The sequence below is a fragment of the Emys orbicularis genome, chromosome 5 (assembly GCF_028017835.1).
Source record: "Emys orbicularis isolate rEmyOrb1 chromosome 5, rEmyOrb1.hap1, whole genome shotgun sequence".
In the NCBI taxonomy this organism is placed as follows: domain Eukaryota; kingdom Metazoa; phylum Chordata; order Testudines; family Emydidae; genus Emys; species Emys orbicularis.
In genome coordinates this window covers 132,444,380-132,463,226 of record NC_088687.1, presented here as the reverse complement: position 1 = coordinate 132,463,226, position 18,847 = coordinate 132,444,380, and the positions used below count along the sequence as shown (strand labels likewise).

At 42.8% G+C, this 18,847-nt stretch overlaps 1 protein-coding gene across 1 annotated transcript in view; it reads left to right on the top strand.

Moving 5' to 3' along the window:
* EIF2AK3 (eukaryotic translation initiation factor 2 alpha kinase 3) overlaps window positions 1–17,097 on the top strand; it is a 34,878-nt gene extending 17,781 nt beyond the window's left edge. The window contains exons 10-15 of the mRNA XM_065404970.1: window positions 3,468–3,617; window positions 4,405–5,182; window positions 10,786–10,953; window positions 11,772–11,873; window positions 14,729–14,791; window positions 15,965–17,097. Coding sequence (XP_065261042.1) covers window positions 3,468–3,617; window positions 4,405–5,182; window positions 10,786–10,953; window positions 11,772–11,873; window positions 14,729–14,791; window positions 15,965–16,141 — 1,438 coding nt within the window. The 3' untranslated portion in view covers window positions 16,142–17,097. The remainder of the gene's footprint in view (window positions 1–3,467; window positions 3,618–4,404; window positions 5,183–10,785; window positions 10,954–11,771; window positions 11,874–14,728; window positions 14,792–15,964) is intronic.
* The last annotated feature ends 1,750 nt before the right edge of the window (window positions 17,098–18,847 follow it).

The following is an 18,847-nucleotide window of genomic DNA, read 5'->3' as shown; positions in this document are numbered from 1 at the left end:
GGAAGTTTTGCAACAATGTGGGACATGAGAATTTCTTCAAGGATGATTTGCTGAGGGATATAGTGAAAAACAATTCAAGGTTGTTGATGGAGTTCATGGAGCAGCTGCAGACATTGAAGTGCCACTTCTGGGCCTGAGAAACAAGCACAGACTGAGGGGATTGCATCAAAATCCAGGGCTGGCACAATGAGCAGTGGCTGCGAAACTTTTGGATGCAAAAGGCCACATTCCTGGATCTGTGTGCTGAGCAGGCCCCCGCCCTTGAGTACACAGACACCAGAATGAGAGCTGCATTGACCATGGAGAAGCAGGTGGCAGTCTCACTCTGAACGCTTGCAATGCTGGATTGCTACCAGTCAGTGCTACCATTTTGGAATTGGGAAAACTCACAATGAGGGGTGTTGTTATGCAAGTGTGCAGGGCCATTAATAGTCTCCTCCTGCACATCACTGTGTCCTGCACATTGCTCAGAGCCATAGTGGATGGATTTGCAGCAGTGGGGTTCCCAAACTGCGGTGGGGCGATAGCACATATATCCCTAGTTGGGCACCAGCCCACCTTGCCACAGAGTACGTCAACACAAAGGGCTGCTTTTCTGTGGTTAATCTGTGGTTTTCTGTTGGTGGATCATCAGGGACGCTTCACCAATATCAATGTGGGCTGGCCAGGGAGGGTGCTTGATGCTCACGTCTTTAAGACCTTTGCAGATTTTGAAGTGCCAGTAGTTTTCCTGGGGGACCCAACTTACACCTTGCTCACGAAGCTGTATGCCGGCCACCTCAACAGCTCCAAGGAAAGATTTAACTACTAGCTCAGCAGGTGTAGAATCACTCAATGTGCTTTTTGGTAGATGGAAGAGACGCTGGCAATGTTTACTTGCTAATTTGGCTCTCCGTGAGAAAAATATCCCGCTGGTTATGATTATAGCTGCCTGCTGCATCCTGCATAATATCCGTGAGGAAAAGGGAGGAAAACTGTTGCCAAGGTGGAGAGCTGAGATGGAGTGGCTGAGCACTGACTTTGAGCAGCCAGATGAAAGGCCACTAAAAGAACCCGACTGGAACTGTGCGCTTGAGGGAGGCTTTGAAAGAGCACTTTAATGGTCAGACATAGTTGTATTCTCTGCTGGACTGTTTTCAACCTGGAGCTTTGGGTGCTGCTAAGAATTATAGTGCTTGCTGTACGTTTATAAATATGAGTGGGTGTTTTCCTGAACCTATGAATTCGAGACATCCCTGTGTACATGAACAGAGTGCTCCGTCTGGCCTTCCCTCCTAACCCAATGGGGGAATAAAAAGCGGGTGCCAACTCTGGCTCTCTTTGTTGTACCTCTACCTCTTCTCATATGAGTAAAAACAATGACCGGTCGATATCTGTGTCTTGTTAACTTGGGGAAGGGCCAGGTACCATCTTTAATTTAAACATTATAAGGAAAAACGCATGCACACGTTTACCTGACTTCTCTTCCCCATTGTCCTGCTTATCTGCACTTGCCTGATGGGACTGGCTAGACTGTGGTGGAGTCTCAAATAGGTCCTGGGTCGTGGCATCGTCGGAGCCTCCTGCCCAGTCTCTCCCGTCCTCCTCCTCTCTTCCTCCTCACTGTTCATGGCCAGGGTATCTGTCTTGGGTTCCTCTGAGATATCCTTGGTGGTCTGCAGGGTGCTGGTGAGGATTCTGACGAGTATGGCATGCAGCTCACTGTAAAAAATGGCAAGTCTGCAGCTCAGCACAGCTTGATCATTGTTCTCCCTGGCTTTGTAGGACGCCTGGCACGGTCCTTTGCTTTCCCGCAGCACTGCTGCTGCTCCCTGTTGTAACCCTTTGGCTGCATCCCCTGTGGAATCTTTTTGTAGATACAGCCTCTTCTCCCCACAGGCTCAGGAGAGCCAGGACCTCTTGCAACTCCAGGCAGGAGCATGTCTAGTGTGCGTAGTTGGCATGGTTGTTTGGGCAGTTGCACACAACAAGGGAGAGCTGCAGGGTGTGCTCGTCGAAGTGGGCTATCAGAAAAGGCATTTCAAATCTATGTGGGGAGTTTTAAAGAGGGCTTCTGGTATCTGATCCCTGGGCAGTCACGTTTACCATTGTGATCTTAGCAGTTGCTCTTTCAGGGCATTATGGGACAGCAACTGGAGAACTGTTAGGCTCAACACAGGTCACACAGTGTCTACACTCGCACTGTGTCGACCTCAGCAGGTTGGCCTGGCTCCATGCCATTCGGAGAAGTGGTTTTACTGCATCTACTGTAACAGGTCGCTTATGTTGGTGGGAGACCAATTTGAAAGTAGATGCATGCTTAAATACACCTCTACCTCGATATAACGCTGTCCTCGGAAGCCAAAAAATCTTACCGCGTTATATCGAACTTGCTTTGATCCGCCGGAGTGCACAGCCTCACCCCCACCCCAGAGTACTGCTTTACCGCGTTCTATCTGAATTCGTGTTATATCGGGTCGCGTTATATCGGGGTAGAGGTGTAAGTCAACTTGCGTCACACTAACGTTGTAGTGTATCCCAGGCCTAGAACAGAAGCAGCCCTGCTGGAAGGGAGAAGGAGCTAAGCTATTAAACCTGTTTTCTTCGTAAATGTTAAGTGAGTTATTTTCACTCGTAGGTTAAGGTTTTGTTCAGAAAATTTGTGCAAGTATCTGAATTTTACCCTGTCCTGCAGGTAGCTGTTGAATGAAACAATTGTAACTTGACTTTAGTTAGTTAGTCTCCTAAAGAGATTTTGCACTTGGCCCAGTAACTAGGATACTGGTCAGGGAATCATAGGCCTGAGTTCTATTCCCTATTTGCCGTGTTTTCCCCATTGGTAAAACCTGGATAAACTACTCTCTTGTAAAGCTCTATCTGTATATGATGCTCTATAAATGCTAATTAAAGTATTATGCAGCATAACTAACTTTCTAGATTCTTTACTGTAATTAAAGGTTGTATTTTCCTGCTGTTCCTGTGGGAGTTAAGTGGGGCAATGACTCTAAACACAGACACTTCTAAATGTTACAGTTTAAAGTCCTTGATGCTCGAATAGTTTGACATAAACTGAATTGAATTTTATCCTGCAAAACCTTAATTTCCTTTCAGTTTAGTTTTTGTTTTTGTGTATCTAAGGGTCCTCTGTGTACCTGAGGGTACTCCTTCTAACCCTTTCCCCACCTCTAGAGAATGACTGAGAACAGAATGAGATGAAAAGTCTCGCCTTTTATGTTGCTCCTTCTGAATTGAAAGAGAGATCTCTGAGTGGGTGTGGTCATAACTGCTGAACTTGCAATATCTATAGCACTCTTAACTGCAGGGAGAGAGGCTGAGGAATTTAAGATAGATCTTCCTCAAGTCTGTGCAGAGTAATACCAATAGGCCAACTCATACTAGTCTGGCTTTGGTTAAATTTCAGTGCTTAAATCCTCTTCAGAAATGCCTGAGTAAGACTGCTGCATGTGATATTTTTTGTTTAATCGTAGGGAATTGGCTCGTGAAAAGGTGATGCGAGAAGTTAAAGCATTAGCTAAACTTGAGCACCCAGGTATTGTTCGATATTTCAATGCGTGGCTGGAAGCACCACCTGAGAGATGGCAGGAAAAAATGGATGAACTGTGGATAAAAGACGAAAGGTAACATACAGTTTCTGTATCTTTTGAAAGTGATAGTGTGTTTAGTGATGGGATGGGAAGGCTGATGTATTCAAGAAGTATAGAGACCAGCCAGTATAAACAAGCTTATACACTTTTAAACTAAAGTTGATGGACTTAATTAGCAATGTACAAATATGTTGCATCTCGTTTAAAATGTTTCTCTTAGCCTGTGTCCTCTAGCCTTTTAATAAAATTCTGTTTTGTGCCTATGGGAGATTCTACAGCACTTGGCTTGACTTTTGCACTTGGGCCTTGGTGTGATTAGAATTTTCTTATTTTGCTACAATGTAATTTTAAACTTTACAACCCTGGCTTCAGTTTCCAAACTGAATACAAAAGCATCTTTTAATCACCATTTCAAGGGATATTCTACCAGTTTAACCCCTTCTGTGCTACAGTAAAAGCATAATTATGCACAATGAACACTGAGATACTGCCTGCTAAACTTTTTCGTTTCATTATATGACCTCTGTATTTTCATTAGGTGCATTTCAGATTTTTGATTAATAGGGACTTCATAGTGTATTGCGAGCATAGAGGGGAAAAACAATGCTGTCAGTAATAAATATAAATAATAAAGGATCCTGATTGTTGTTAATAACTCCGCTTGTGTTTGGTAATTTGTTACTATGACATGCTTTACTTTGCACTAGCAAAGCTAATAGAGATCTTGCTAGATCCCCTTAAATGATCCATATTATCTGCAGACAATGCATTTAGGATTAAACACAATTCTGGAGTATTAATCTGACTTTCCTTTTTTTAGTACTGATTGGCCGCTCAGTTCTCCCAGTCCGATGGACGTTCCATCTTTCAAAATTAGAACAGAGCCATTCTCTACCAAGGAGCACATTGACGTTATTGCTACATCACCACAGAGGGTTAAGTCTTTCTCTGTGGGGATAGCTTGTGGCCAGTCCGATTCATCAGAGAGCCAACTTTCTCCAGTGGAGTTCTCTGCCACTGACCACCGGCACTTGAACCAGTCAGCAGATCTGATGTTAAACCTGCAGGACAGTGTCCTGACAGACTGCGATATAGAGGACAGTACTGTTGATGAGACTGATCCAGGCCACTCCGTTGAACTTTGTCCTCCAGCTGTGCCTGGTGTACGGCTGAGAGAGAGGACCTCTTCCTCCATTGTATTTGAGGATTCTGGCTGCGATAATACTTCCAGTAAGGAAGGTAACAGAAGTGATGCTTCCCATGACTACTGCCATTGTGAGGAAAAAGCAACAAGTGCAAAAGGATTTGGGAATAGGAAATCTCCTTCAGGAAGCTCTCTGTCTGTTTCTCCTCCAAGGCCAACAAGTTTAAGTCTGGATCTTTCTAAAAATATTGCAGAAAAAGTCAAACCCACCTCGCCAAAAGTATACCTCTATATCCAGATGCAGCTGTGCAGGAAGGAAAACCTCAAAGACTGGATGAACAGAAGATGCACGATAGAGGAGCGGGAAAGAGCAGAGTGTCTGCAGATATTCCTGCAGATAGCTGAGGCAGTTCAGTTTCTTCATGGTAAAGGACTAATGCACAGGGACCTCAAGGTTTGTATTGATAAGGAACACTACCCAGATCTTACCCCTTTGACTATCCAGCATGATCTGGTGTGCATCACTAGAAGCCCGGAGCTCCTGAACTGTAAACCTAGTTGTCTCTCTAACTCACTGTGTGTCCTTGGGCAGGTGTCCTTTCTTCCCTTCTGTGGCCTTGTCTTTGCGGCAGTGTTAGTGCAAGTTATGTGCATTCCAGTTATCTCCTCTTGACTTAACCTGGCCCAAGTGAGAACAGTCACACTGCAAAACAACGCGTGGGTAGCACTGAGTGTATTAACAGCATGGAGTAGCTGAGTCCCCACTGCATTATTAGCTTGAGCTTCAGCACCTCTTGAGCTTCATCCCACGCCCCCAGATAGGCAAATTATCTCAAGTTTAAAGCACTACTTTAATCTAGCTTGAGTTTTTTTGTGTGTGTATGGGATAGAATGAGGGATAGCACTTGAGTTATACCTCAAACTAAGGCTGCAGTAAAGCCAAGCCCTGTGTCTTTTCCACACTGAGGTAGTAGACAGCATCTCCTACCTCGACGGGATGTTGTGAGGGTTAGTTAATGTTTGCACAGTGCTTTGGAAATACGCTTGTCCAGGTGGGGTAAATATTACCATTACTTATGGCTATGAAGATTTCCCAACTATAGAATTATTCCTACCAGGCACAGTTAAGGTGCATTCATTATGACATCCTTTAGTTCACTCTGTTTCCAGTGGAGTTACTTTATGGTAGCATGCACCTTAGGTGGTGGTTGCGCTAGAGGCCATAGTTATTTTCCATTCTGAAATCAGTTCTACAATTCAAAGTGAACCAGCTAATATTGGTATCTCTCTTCTTCCCTTTGCTGTGGTGATACTGCCTAGGAACTCTGGTTATCGAAGGTAAAAAGTGCTGTCACTCCAGAATTGAAAATTAAACTACTCGCAGTTGAAGTCGTGGACCAATGCCAAAACCTAAGTACAACTGGTCTGAGGGTTGTAATGACTTTATAATGTCTGATATCTATTAAAACATCAGGACTAGAAGTGAATGCTGTTCGCCATGGGGAAGCTGTTGTAGTGTTTGTTTCTAGTTCTGATGGTTTGAGATATTGAGGTCCTAAATTAAAATTGCATCATTCTGATTGTCATTGTACCTTTTCCCCCTTTACTTAAATTCTGACCTGATGTTAGTGGCTGCTAGCTCTAGAACTTCTAGCATTAGAATCACTATTGTACACCATCAGTATGTGCTGATGAATATCGAAACTTAGATACTATTTATACTTCATTGTCGCTGCTTCTCCCAATGAATTCTGAGAAACTGAGTCCCATGCTGTTGCTGACAGAGGTAGTTCCTGTTTGGTTGAGGAGCTGTCATTGCCCAATTAATTGGAGTAAATATTGAACTTGGAAGAACAAGATAAAGTCCACTCTTTCCCCCCCCACTTATCTGAAATTTTATAGCTCCTCAAACATGGAAACAGTAACTATTTGACATCAACTGAAACACACAGACTGTGCTGGGGAAGGCAGCCATCACAGGTAAAAAGGATTTTAAGGTTTGTGAAACTAATAACATTCTACAGAGTTCAAAATGAGATACAACAGCAAAAATATGCCAGAGTTAGAAACACTTGGAACCAGTCCAAATATTTTTGGAACCAGCAAACTTCTTTTACTATTGATTTTTGAACCAAGAATCAGAAATTTTAATCCCTGAGAAACGGAACAGAAGGATAATTTTCAGATACTTTAATTGTAAACATATTGGTACCTTGCCCCACACATGGAAAAAATGTTGTTAAAACACAATAGTAATAATAATACTATGGGTATCTTATAGCTTTCCCAGAGCCTTTCATTGGGATCAGTGGCTTAAACTGGTTCTCCAGTACAAGGGTGCTGAGGTGGTTCTTTGAGTGCTTGCTCATGTCCATTCCATTGTAGATGTGTGTGCTCGCCACATGCCAATGACAGAAGTTTTTCCCTCAGTGGTATCCATAGGGGACCGGCTCTGGGGCCCACTGGAGTGGCACATATATGCCACGGTATAAGGGGCACTGCCAGCTCCCCCCACCCTCAGTTTCTTCTTGCCGGAAACTCCGACAGTGGGGAAGAAGGGCGGGTCATGGAATGGACATGAGCAACACATCTCAAAGAGCACCAGTTGCGGAACAGGTAACTGTCTTTCCTATAGATCTTAAGTTAGAGCTCTGACCTTCTAAACTAGCAGTTGTGAGTTAGAATCTTGCAAGGGCCTCCTCAAAGTTTTACAGACACTGGCAAGGAGGTGGATAAGATGCTCTAAATTTCTCCCCTTTCTAAATTCTTGCTTAGTATAAGCAGCATTAGGGGTATTCCCTTGAATGAACAACATTCTTTATTGAGTGTCCAAAAAAAGTGTCTAAAAATCTGTATCTTGCAGCTACGATATTCGGATGCTGTTTTAGGAGAGAAGCTTACTTGTTTTTCTTGGTAGAATCAACAAGCTGGTTCATTCACTTTTCTGTGGTTCTTGAAACTTACTGGAACAAATCTTTACCTAATTCTGTGGCTTGTCCAATATAATAAGAGGTTGTTCGTACCATTTTAGTAAGTAACCACACTTCATTAACTGCGTAGTTCCAGGATTGTTCATTATAAATATAGGTATTTAAGGCTCTCACTGATCAGAGCTGGCCTCATTTCAAGGTAAAAGGAATTTATGCTATTCCCTCAACCAATGAGATGTCACACTTGGATTTCATTGGAAGGGAATGAGCAACGTGAACATAAAACTGTCTGGTTTTCATTATAATACCTTTTCAAGCTCATTCTGGCATCTGACACCAAAAGAGAAAAGAGGTCTCACTGGATGGGACAAATTGCAGGCAGAGTTCTCTAACCAGGCAGTAGTTTTCCAGAAAGGCAGTTTGCTCCATTGCTAACATGAAAAAAGCATACTACTGAGAACTTCGTCTTGTTCAAAAAATGCTCTAGAAAAGTTGTCTGAGTGATTGCCACATCCCTCTAAAGTTTCCTTTTGACCTGTTACCTTACATCAGAGAGTCTACTGCTTGATTTTTTTCCTCTCAGGAAGTTATTCTTCCTTGTTTACTCGTTGGCTTGTTTTTGCTACCATTTGCAATGTTTGCAAGTTCCAGATCTCCTTGATTGCTTGAAGCTATAGGCTAGGTAAAGGGAAAGAGGATTGAAAGAAAAATATCTGTTCTTGGGGGTCCAATTCCCCTGCTTTTTAGAATCCCTCACTCTCCCTATCCATAACACTTTCTTCCTTTTTCATTGTCTTGGAGGAGGAAGTGTGATCTTGTCTTCAACTTCCTGCATGTCTGTAAACTGGAGACAACCTGAGGCTATGGTATCTAAATCACTAGTGGAGGAATCTGTGCCCAGCAGACTAGTTCCATACTAGTCTGAAATAGGTATTTTAATATCCAACCTACAGGAAGAGAAGGTTGGGGAAGGGAGAGTTTTTATTCATTTCAGTTGGGAGGTGTTCATACACTGGTGATGAGGGCCATATAAATACCTTTTATAGAGATTTTTGAGGATGTTCTACATTTACAAGGTGGTAATTATACTGCATTGAAACTCTCAAGGCCAAGGTATTCGTTTTAGGAAATTATTGTAGGAAACAAGCCCCGAGGCTGAGTTTACCAGCCCCGGGAGTGATTATTACTGAATTAACAAGGCACTCCCTGTCTATAGATTTATACCATGTTCAGCTGAGAGCTGCTATCTAAGCTTTTGACACACAAGTCAACAGACTTTTGCTCTCACTCATCCCTCTCCCCCACACCATGGGCAGGTGGCAATGGTGGCAAAGCCAAGGTAGTGAGTTGTGCTTTGGAGATGATGGTGGTCAGGTTTGTAACCGTTATTTACTCTTGTGGAAAAGCATTCCAAAGCTCCAGCTCTGCCAAGAAAGTTCTGTTCCCTGCTCCATGGTTAACGGACAATAAACATGTCTTGTATCCTCTCACCCATGCACCTCTCCGTGCTCTGGTGATGAATTCTGAGGGGCGTAGACTTCCTCAACTCCCTCTAGCCATCTCTTCACCTAGCCCCATTCCTAATATCTCCTCCATCCCTGCTTCTTCTGGCCCCTTCTTAAAGTCCACCCTTCCTCCACTAAAATAACTCCTTTCATGTGTTTAATACCTGGGGTAGTGGGAGGGTAGACAGCCGCGTCTGTTGTGGGCATGTCAGTAGGAAGTCTGAGGGCATTGACCAAACAGAATAGAGACTTGCACTACATCATTTAGAAATAACCATCATTATACAGATGCTCTTTTCTGTGTGCAGCTGTGTGTGTGTGGGGGGGGGGGGGGACACACCATAAAGGTCGTTATGGGTCAGAAGCTGTAAGGCCACTCCTGAGCTGCTCTTTGTGAGATCATTCCATTTCTCTATCATTCAGAAGTAGCTCTTGCTAGTGATTGTGTTTTCGGGCAGTTAGTAAGCTGGGGCTGAGGCAAAGCTGAGACTAGTTCACTACTACATTCATAAACCATAAAAAGATGAGATTTTAAATCAGGAATTACCTTTTTGTTCCATTGTGGATATACTGGTCTGGCTTTCTAGCAGTTAAATCAGCATAGTATCAGTAGGAAAGCATGGAATTAATTCTCAGCTTTCCGTTATGTTTATAATGTAATGTTGTGATTAAGAGTGGTATTGCAGTCTGGGTCAAAACTACTCCGAGAGTGTGGTCTGCAGGTCAGATCAGGGGACTGGAAGTGAGCACTACAGACGTCCATTCCTGACCCAGCCACTGATTTGTGACTTAATTCCCAACCCAGCCATGTGATCAAGGGGGAATCAGGAACCTCTCTGTGACTCAGGCTATGTCTACACTGCACACCAATGTAGGCAGCGTTTAGGGTATGTCAAGCTACATGCTGCAGTGAAAAGCAGGCTCTGTCCACACCGTGGCATGTAGCTACATGTCAGTGAAAGGCTCTGGCAGGGAGGAGACAGTTCCCTGCTGCATTCCACCTGCCAGAGCCTTTTCCCCACCCCCAGAGTACTTCCCTGTGCGGGGAAAGGCTCCAGCAGCAGGGAGGCAGCAGGAGACTCCTCCACTGCTAAAAATAGCAATGTAGACAGGGAGACACTGTTTGGGTGAGTAGAGACCGTATTGGGTATATACCCAGGTACATACACACAGACTTCAGGCATGTCTTTACTCGTGTAAGCAGTGCTTCACCGTCTACACTGCTATTTACAGCCCTGCTGGGGGGTGTCCCATGTAGGCACACTACATGCTGCCGAAAAGTGTGCCGTGTAGATGCACCTTGAGTTGCCCCCACTCGTACTCCAGGAGTGTTTCCCTCATAGAGGTGTTGACAATAGATATTTGTAAAGCGTGTTCAACCCTCTACAGGGAGGCAGTAGCCAACCATTGTCAGTTAAAGGGATTTAAAGAAAGTGAGACTTCCGTTAATGCTGAATGCTCTTTGCCTGGGTAGCTGGGATTCTCAGTTAAGTAAATTGATCTTTATTTTGCAGTTCACCTTTAATATAGTCTGCCTGAATGAATTGTTGTAAATAGGGAGGTGAAGGCTTTTGTTTCATGTTTTGTAATTCTTTTTTTCTCTCATCTGATTGGTTTTCCAGCCTTCCAATATATTTTTCACAATGGATGATATAGTAAAGGTTGGGGACTTTGGCCTGGTAACTGCTATGGACCAAGATGAGGAGGAAGAATCTGTTCTTACTCCAATGCCAGCTTATGCCAGACACACAGGACAAGTTGGGACCAAACTTTACATGAGCCCAGAACAGGTGAGGTTTTTCTCTTGCACGATGCAGTGTCACGAATGGCTTTAATTCTCTTCTTGAAAAAAGATGTAATACCTTTTTAAAGTTTGTTTAATTTATTTCTGCCTACCAGAAAAGTATTGAGTGGTCAGGATCAACTTCATGCCTTGCATGTGTATACTCCGATATTGGGGGTTATCAAGAACTGGAGTTCGGCATCCACTTGTGTACATACATGCCTGTACACACATCTTTCCAGGGCTGACTTATGTGAACCCAGGTGATGGAGTTCACACAAGCTTTTAAAAAAAAAAAAAAAGTCCAACTGCACATGCAGGTGTTGGTGCTGGAAAAGTGCATATGCGAAATTGGGTGAGTACACGTGGAAGCCATGTTGAGGCCCCACTGAAAATCTAGCCTAGGAATTGAAGGAATTATGACCTTATTCCTGGCAATATATAGCAGATTCCCAGGATGCAGGACCTTGATCTGTTTTTTAGTTTGGAGGATTATAACTTGATGTGATCAGAGTTCTGTTCGGGTTCTTATGCTGTGCCCATCAAAGTAAAATTTCAGTATGAACTGAAATCGGATATTGGTATTTTCAGTGTTACTTCTAAAAAATTACTTGTAAAACTTGTTCAATTATGCTTCTAAGGAAAGACCATTACTGTTAGAAGCTGAATATAGTGCCTGACGAATCACCCTCTTCAGCCCTGTAAAGAACTGATTGTGTGCATTTAACTTAACAGGGTTTTGTGTGTTCCATAGTGATTTCAAATGCACTGATAAATACTGTCCGAACACTCCAAGTAACATGAACCTGATCTTGCATTTTCCAGATTTATGGGAACACGTATTCACACAAAGTGGATATCTTCTCTCTGGGACTGATTCTGTTTGAGCTGCTTTACCCCTTTAATACTCAGATGGAGCGGGTTAGGGTAGGTATGCTCTTGTACAAAAATACTATTCTCAATTCCACCATTTCTGTATATAATGTACTGTCTGAAAGTGGCTTACCAGATATTTTTATGAGATTATTACGATATAGCAGTAAGACATGCCAGAGTTGGTTGCAGTGTAATAAAGAATTGTTTCTGTGTCACCCACGAATCAGAGTGACATGGAGCAGTATGCAGGACTTGTATAGTAGAGCAAATATGGGCAACTTAATTATGAGGCCATAATTTCTTCATTTCTAAAGCCATCTAAGGGAAGCTGTAGAACTAGAATTTACCAGAACCCAGAGATCTCATTACAGCTTTTGAGTTGAAACCCAATTCTTGGATCCATTTTCTATATGTCACCCTTCTTCCTTTCACCCCTCCCACTCTCTCTTCTCCCCTTCCTCCAAAACACCCAGGGAAGGTTCCTGCTGCTTTTCCCCTGCTTTTGAAGTCCAGTCAGAGTAGACTTCCTGACCTTAAAGCAGCCTTGTCTACTTCTCCAGCAATTGGGTGACTCTCGTTGTTCACATGTTGCACTAGCCATGAATTGGGGAGAGGTTAATGGTTTTTCCTGCTACAGTCTGTTATATCGTAATTCCCACTTAACAGTGTTCTGTTAGGAAAATCTAATTTAGAAAAATGCATATAGATCCTTCCTTGCTCCTTGAGAATTCATTCACAGCAGAAGAATGAGGGCCAGGGAAGGAGCCTTGCCTGCACTTGGTTAATAATGGTCTGTGTAGGAGAGGACAAGTAGTTGTGTTTCCACCAAGGTTAGTTACTGACACGAATGGTGGATTTAAATTCTTTGTGAAGTGGACTGTTTTGGCGTAGTTCAAATTTTGTCTCACAGCCCTGCCACTGAACATAAGTCTGGCCTGAAAGCATCTCTCCTAATACAGTATTGCACTCCACTGAGTATGGAGTCCTAATAGCTGTGGGGTTTTATAATCTATATGAACATGCCCCCAGGAGAGCAAGGGTAATTGCTTAACTTGAGTCACTTGTCACCAAAACCACTTCTGTTTCTGCTTTTCTACTGTGAAATAGTAACATTAAATTTACTGGGACACATTCCCCCCAGAACACTTTCCTTCTCATTCTCAGGCAAGAAGCCCATAAAGTAAGATCATTGTCTGTCCACTTTCTGCCATGGATGCAGAAGCAAACCTGTCAGTCAAGGGAACAGGACCCTAAGTCACACTGCATCCAGAGCCCTACCTCCAGGGGCTTGTCTGTACAACGATTTCATTCATGGAAAGCCAGGGTATAAATCTGCAGTGCACTAGCAGTAGATCAAAGCACCCTACAGAACTGGCAGCAGGATCCACATGGACACTTGGTGCACGGCAGGCTGGGGTGCTGTAGATTTACACCCCGACTTGCCATGCAGTGAGTGGCTGTTTGGACAAGCCCCATGAGTCTATGGCTAATCAGAAGAGAACTCTCTTGTTTTTTGTTTTCACTGTATTTTCTTCTGTGTCTGACTGACTGACTGACTGACTGACTGACTGACTGACAGTCAGTCAGTCAGTGACCCTTGACTTCAGCTATCCTGCTCAGGATGGCATTGTAGCTAATCCTGTGCTCACTTCCTCCCACTCACCTGTCATGCTGGTAAGGAAGGGCTGTTCAACTGGCTCTTTGAACTAGCCATGACTGAGCACTAGTAGCCAAAAATAAGAGCCCTCTCCCTGACTCTTAGCTAGACAGTAGTGCCTTACCCCCAATAAAACCTGGGCAACAGACAAGGAACTGAAAGCTTAGGATTCAGAGCATGAGAGTCACTTCTGCCCCTTCCTCAGACCAAAGCAGCAGGGCTCAGGCAGATGTGGGGCTGTGGCAGTGCAAGATACTTCTAAATTAGAACACCAAATGCTGATCTATTTAGTCCTACAAAGAGAGCAGGATTCTGCAGACGACACCCTGCTTAATCCCAAGATTTCAGTGCCCTTTTCCCATGAAACTGTTTTTCCTGGCCGTGTTAGAACGGCAGTCACCACCCGGCAGTATGACTCATCAGGGGTTTAGACTTCTCGGTTCCCGGATAATAATATTTGACTGACTTTAAGCTTCAGATTTTGTGTTCAAATTGCTTCAAATGGGGCCCTTTTTTAACAAAGTCAAATGCAAAGCATCTCCTGTTTCTAAGGCATGCTCAAATGGGTCATGGATTAGTACTGGAAATTAGGGAATTTAAATTCATTATTAGCTGCAGCAGCGTAGTGATTTGTAACTATAGTTGACTGGGGAAAATATTTCCACTAGAGGGAGCCAACACGTTTGGTATGAAGTGAACATGGACTGTAAGGAGATGGGTTATGTTGCACAAAGGCAACTAAGTTTCTAATGAATTATAACTAATTCTGATGAATTATAAAACTTGTAATCAATCTGTTCATTTGTCCATAGGTATGAAGTAGGTGTGAGTATCCATTTGGCTTTCTAAGATCTTTAGCCAGTGATCTTAATCTTGAGTGTCCTAGGTGTAATACAGACGATTCCAAGTGTCCCTAGCAGTAGGCTGGACTAGAAAAGCATTACTATGGGGAAGTGGCTGGGCTTCTTAGCGTTACAAACCCCGAACTCTTCTGTCATGTCTCTGAGTGCAAACTCTGCCCCATGGGAAGCAGTGACTTGCATGTTTATTTAAGTGCATAGTAATTCTAAACAATGACGTAAGTCTTAATAAACACTACGGTTTCTCTCTTGTTCATCAGCAGTATTAAAAGTATTTTGCAGGACTGATTTGTTTGCATAGTGCAGTTTTGTTAAGTTAGTATCTTAACTTTGAGAACAATAATTAAATGGGCAAGATGTTTAATGACCTCTTTTTAATATTGTTACAGACATTAAGTGACGTAAGAAGTTTGAAGTTTCCACCTTTGTTTACTCAGAAATATGCACAGGAGGTAAATCTATTTGATCTTAGTTCTATATTACAAAATAACTGGAATGTTAAGTGGCAAAGACAAGTGAAGTAGTCTTAGCTATTCTGTTTTTTAAACCAAATTCCTATTTCAGGTACTTTACTGTGCCTCTGAAATAAGGAGTAGTCATTTTTAAATCACACTGCTATAACTTGTACGCTGATACCATTTGCCCCACATAGTCTAATTGCTATGAGTTGAAAATAATATGGTTTTGCTAATGTAGGAGCATGCACTTTACATAATCTCTTTTCCCATCCTCGTATTTTAAATCCATATTCGTAATGCAGGAAACAGTCCTAGATAAGTGAGACTGGGGCTGCACGTGAATTCACACACACACCCTTGGGAACCAACAATAAGAGTTGGATCTCTTTAAGGGGAAAATTGTGTAAGCAAAAATATATCATGGGGCATGACATGCCATATTTTGGGGTTGTCAAATCTGTGTCCCTCTAAAGTAGTTGGATAACTTCAGAGGAAGAGGGTCCTAATTTGCAAAACCCCTTCATGAGAAATTGTGAGTCTCTCATTTCCAGTTTCTTTTCTGGCTGCTTCAGCCCTGTACTCAGACTAGATCAGCCTCCTTCAGCCTGACTTTTACAGGTGTGGTCTGCTGTGAGTACTGAGCTGAAGTGAGATTAAAGGTGCTTTATTTCTCTGAAGGTACAATAAATATTTAGTTTTAACTATTTAAAATATTTATTCAATATGTATCTACCTATATTATGCTTTGACACATTGGAGTTTCCCTTTAAGACTAGCTAGCCTTAGTTCCTTAAATCTAAGGATTGAGTGCATGCTTAAGGGAAACTTGGCCCAAGATTTGTAGAGTTTGTAAATGTGCAATTATTATTTTTCCCCTTTTGCTTTATTAAAAGATCTTGGGCCAGATTTGACTAGACAAGTGGACCTTTAATCCTTTAGACATAAAGGTCAGTCTGATGCCACTGTGCATCCAGATTTCAGGCCTTTTATGTTACTCCCAACCACTGTGCCAAAGGATTAATGAACAAATTGCTAGAAAAGCATTTTGGGGTGTCTTCTAGTTGTTCATGCATCTAAAACTAAAGCTAGAACATTAAATGACACTGCCATTTGAAAATAGTTTTGTTGTCTGAAATGTCACATAGCACATAATTTGTTTTCTTCCAGTACGCTATGGTAAAACACATGCTCTCTCCAAGTCCCACTGAAAGACCAGAGGCAGAAGACATCATAGAAAACCCTTTATTTGAAGACTTAGAACTCCCAGCAAAATCACTGCTTAGGCAGAGGTCACGGACAATGAGTTCCTCTGGAATTAAGCATTCAAGACAACCAAGCAAATAATTGGGCACAATTATCCTGAGTATACTCAACACGTCTCAAAGTGATTATTCAGCAGGCCGGAACCTCTGTCACGTAATGTTGATCTCTGAAACAGTTGTTCTCTATTTCTCAAGTTATGTAGAAAACACGTTGGCTGGAGCTCAGTTAATCTTGTTCACTATTGTTAGATGACCTGATGAAAGCCAGTAACTAAACTTTTTGCATTCCATTGCTCTTTCTACCTTGATCCTCATAGGTTGGTTGGTCCAGCACACTGCTTACATTTTGTTTGGATATTGTAAATGTTAGCTGTTGGGGGAAACTGGAGAGATCTGTTATATGTAAATGGAATTAAAATGCTGTATTTTTATAGAATAAATTAATCTCTAAACCTGATGAATATATTCCCTGATCACTTGCTCTCTGGAGAAATGAAGGTGATCTTGAAACTTTGAAAAATCATGACTCCATTTTTGTCCCTGGTGGGTAAACTGGGAATCTGCACTATTTTTAAAGTAAAAGTATCACAGGTGTACATACGATCACTATTCATAGCCTGTCTTTAGAAGAACTGGTGGATTGTATTTCCACACCATAGTAGATTTTAGGGAATGTGTTTTGTACTAGCAAGCCTGTAGAGGGCAAAAGGAGGTTTTTGTCCCCCGCTCCCCCAAAAAGGTTATAGATATTGTTATGAAGAGCCATAGTAAGAAATTAAGCATATATCAAAATCTTGAAATTCTGGAATTTTTAAACCTAATTAAGTCATAAGTATATTATGTAATACTGTAGATTTGTACTTTTCTAAATCAAGTGTAGGCGTTTGTGTAATCTGCTAATTTAACTGCCTAATATGAAGCTTTTATTCATTGTAAATATGTTTTTTTATTTATAAAATGCAGAATCAATCCATTTGGGTTGGTGGTGTACAGAATGCACTTACTACAGTTGTGAAGTGCATTAATTATTGTGACTTCTTTCAAGTCTAAATGATTTAATAAAGTTTTTTATTTAAAGCTTTATAGTTGCTTTTCTTTAAAAACAAAAACTATACACAATAAGCAACCCTGATGGCACGTTTACATGGGCTGAAGAGGATAGAAAAGCCAGTCCTCCAACTTGTTTTACTTTTGAGCCAAGTTCAGTTTTATAGTCTGCACTGTGACAAGTTTGATTCTTACTAACCTATAAGACTGAGGTGGGACTTTCAACCGTGCTAAAATACCGGTTGATGGAGGGGCCACACGAGAAGGAGACAGACACTGAGGCCAGGTCTACACTACCACGGTAGTTCGACAGCTGGCAATCGAACTTCCGGGTTCGATTTATCGCGTCTGGTCTGGACGCGATAAATCGATCCCGGAAGCGCTCGCCGTCGACTGCGGTACTCCAGCTCGGCGAGAGGAGTACCGCGGAGTCGACGGGGAGCCTGCCTGCCGCGTGTGGACCGCGTCTGAACCGCGGTAAGTTCGAACTAAGGTATGTCGACTTCAGCTACGTTATTCACGTAGCTGAAGTTGCGTACCTTAGTTCGAATTTGGGGGTTAGTGTAGACCAGGCCTGAGACTTTCTCTTAGGAGAATTAACCTTTGTCCTGAAATTTCTGAAGACTGGTCTTAGTCTAGAGATGAGTGTATTGGGGAAGTTTGAAGAAAATATTTTTAGCTTTCTTGGGGGGGGGGGGGGGGGGAGAAATAATTTTAATACTAAACATTTTTTTGTGTTGGTGCTTTTGTTCTGCACTCCAGTAACTCACAGGCTTGTCTGATACCTTTTGAAGTCCTAGTCCTTGATGAGGACTTTTTTCATCTCTTTAACCCCCTCCCTATTCCACAAAATGCGCTTCTAGTTAAGACCTCTGAGTGAGTCAGGTTGGTATACCATAGACCATAGGAGTGTCAAAGGTCTGTCACTGAATCCAATTGACTGCAGCATCTGACTGAAGTGCAATTTTATGTCATGGTAACAGTAGTCTCTAAGGATATGTCTTCACAGCAATTAAACATTTGCAGCTGGCCCATATCAACTGACTCGGGCTCATTGGGCTTGGGCTGCAGGGCTGTAAAATTGTGGTGTAGACATTCGGACTTGGGCTGGAGCCCAGGCTCTGGGACCTCACAAGCAGGGAGGGTCTTAGAGCCCAGGTTCCTGCCTGAGCATCTACACCTCAGTTAAACAGCCCCATAGTCCAAGCCCCGGGAACCTGAGTTAGCTGACCAAGCCAGCTGCGGGTGTTTAATTGCAGTGTAGACATACCCTAAAAGGTCCTTCTTCGTAGCTTCCAGCCAGTGGAAGTGTTCTGGATGGTGGGTTGCCTGATGAAGCCAGATTGCCTTCAGGAGGCTGCTGTGTTGAAAAATGCAAACCGATTCAGGGTATTCTGGAGCCAGACTATAGCCGAGTCAAAACAGGAGGGATCACGTACTGCCTGCCTTGAGAGATTTACCTAGCTTCACAGTCAGACTGAGTAGGCACAGGGGGAGTTTCTCTCCGCCACCCCTGAGCCACAGTATGCTTCGCCTCTCATCAGCAGGGTGGTTTTGTTATACAATGTCTGGTCACATTCAAACTCGGGTGAACCCCTCCTCCTCCCATCCCCCACACTTCCTTCTACAGTAGTTAATGTTGTACTGTTAAGGAGCTGCTGAACTCCATACCAGAGGTTTCTGTGGCGTTGTGGTAGGATAAGTGATTTATTTTTTTTTATATTCCTTACCTGCTTCTCCA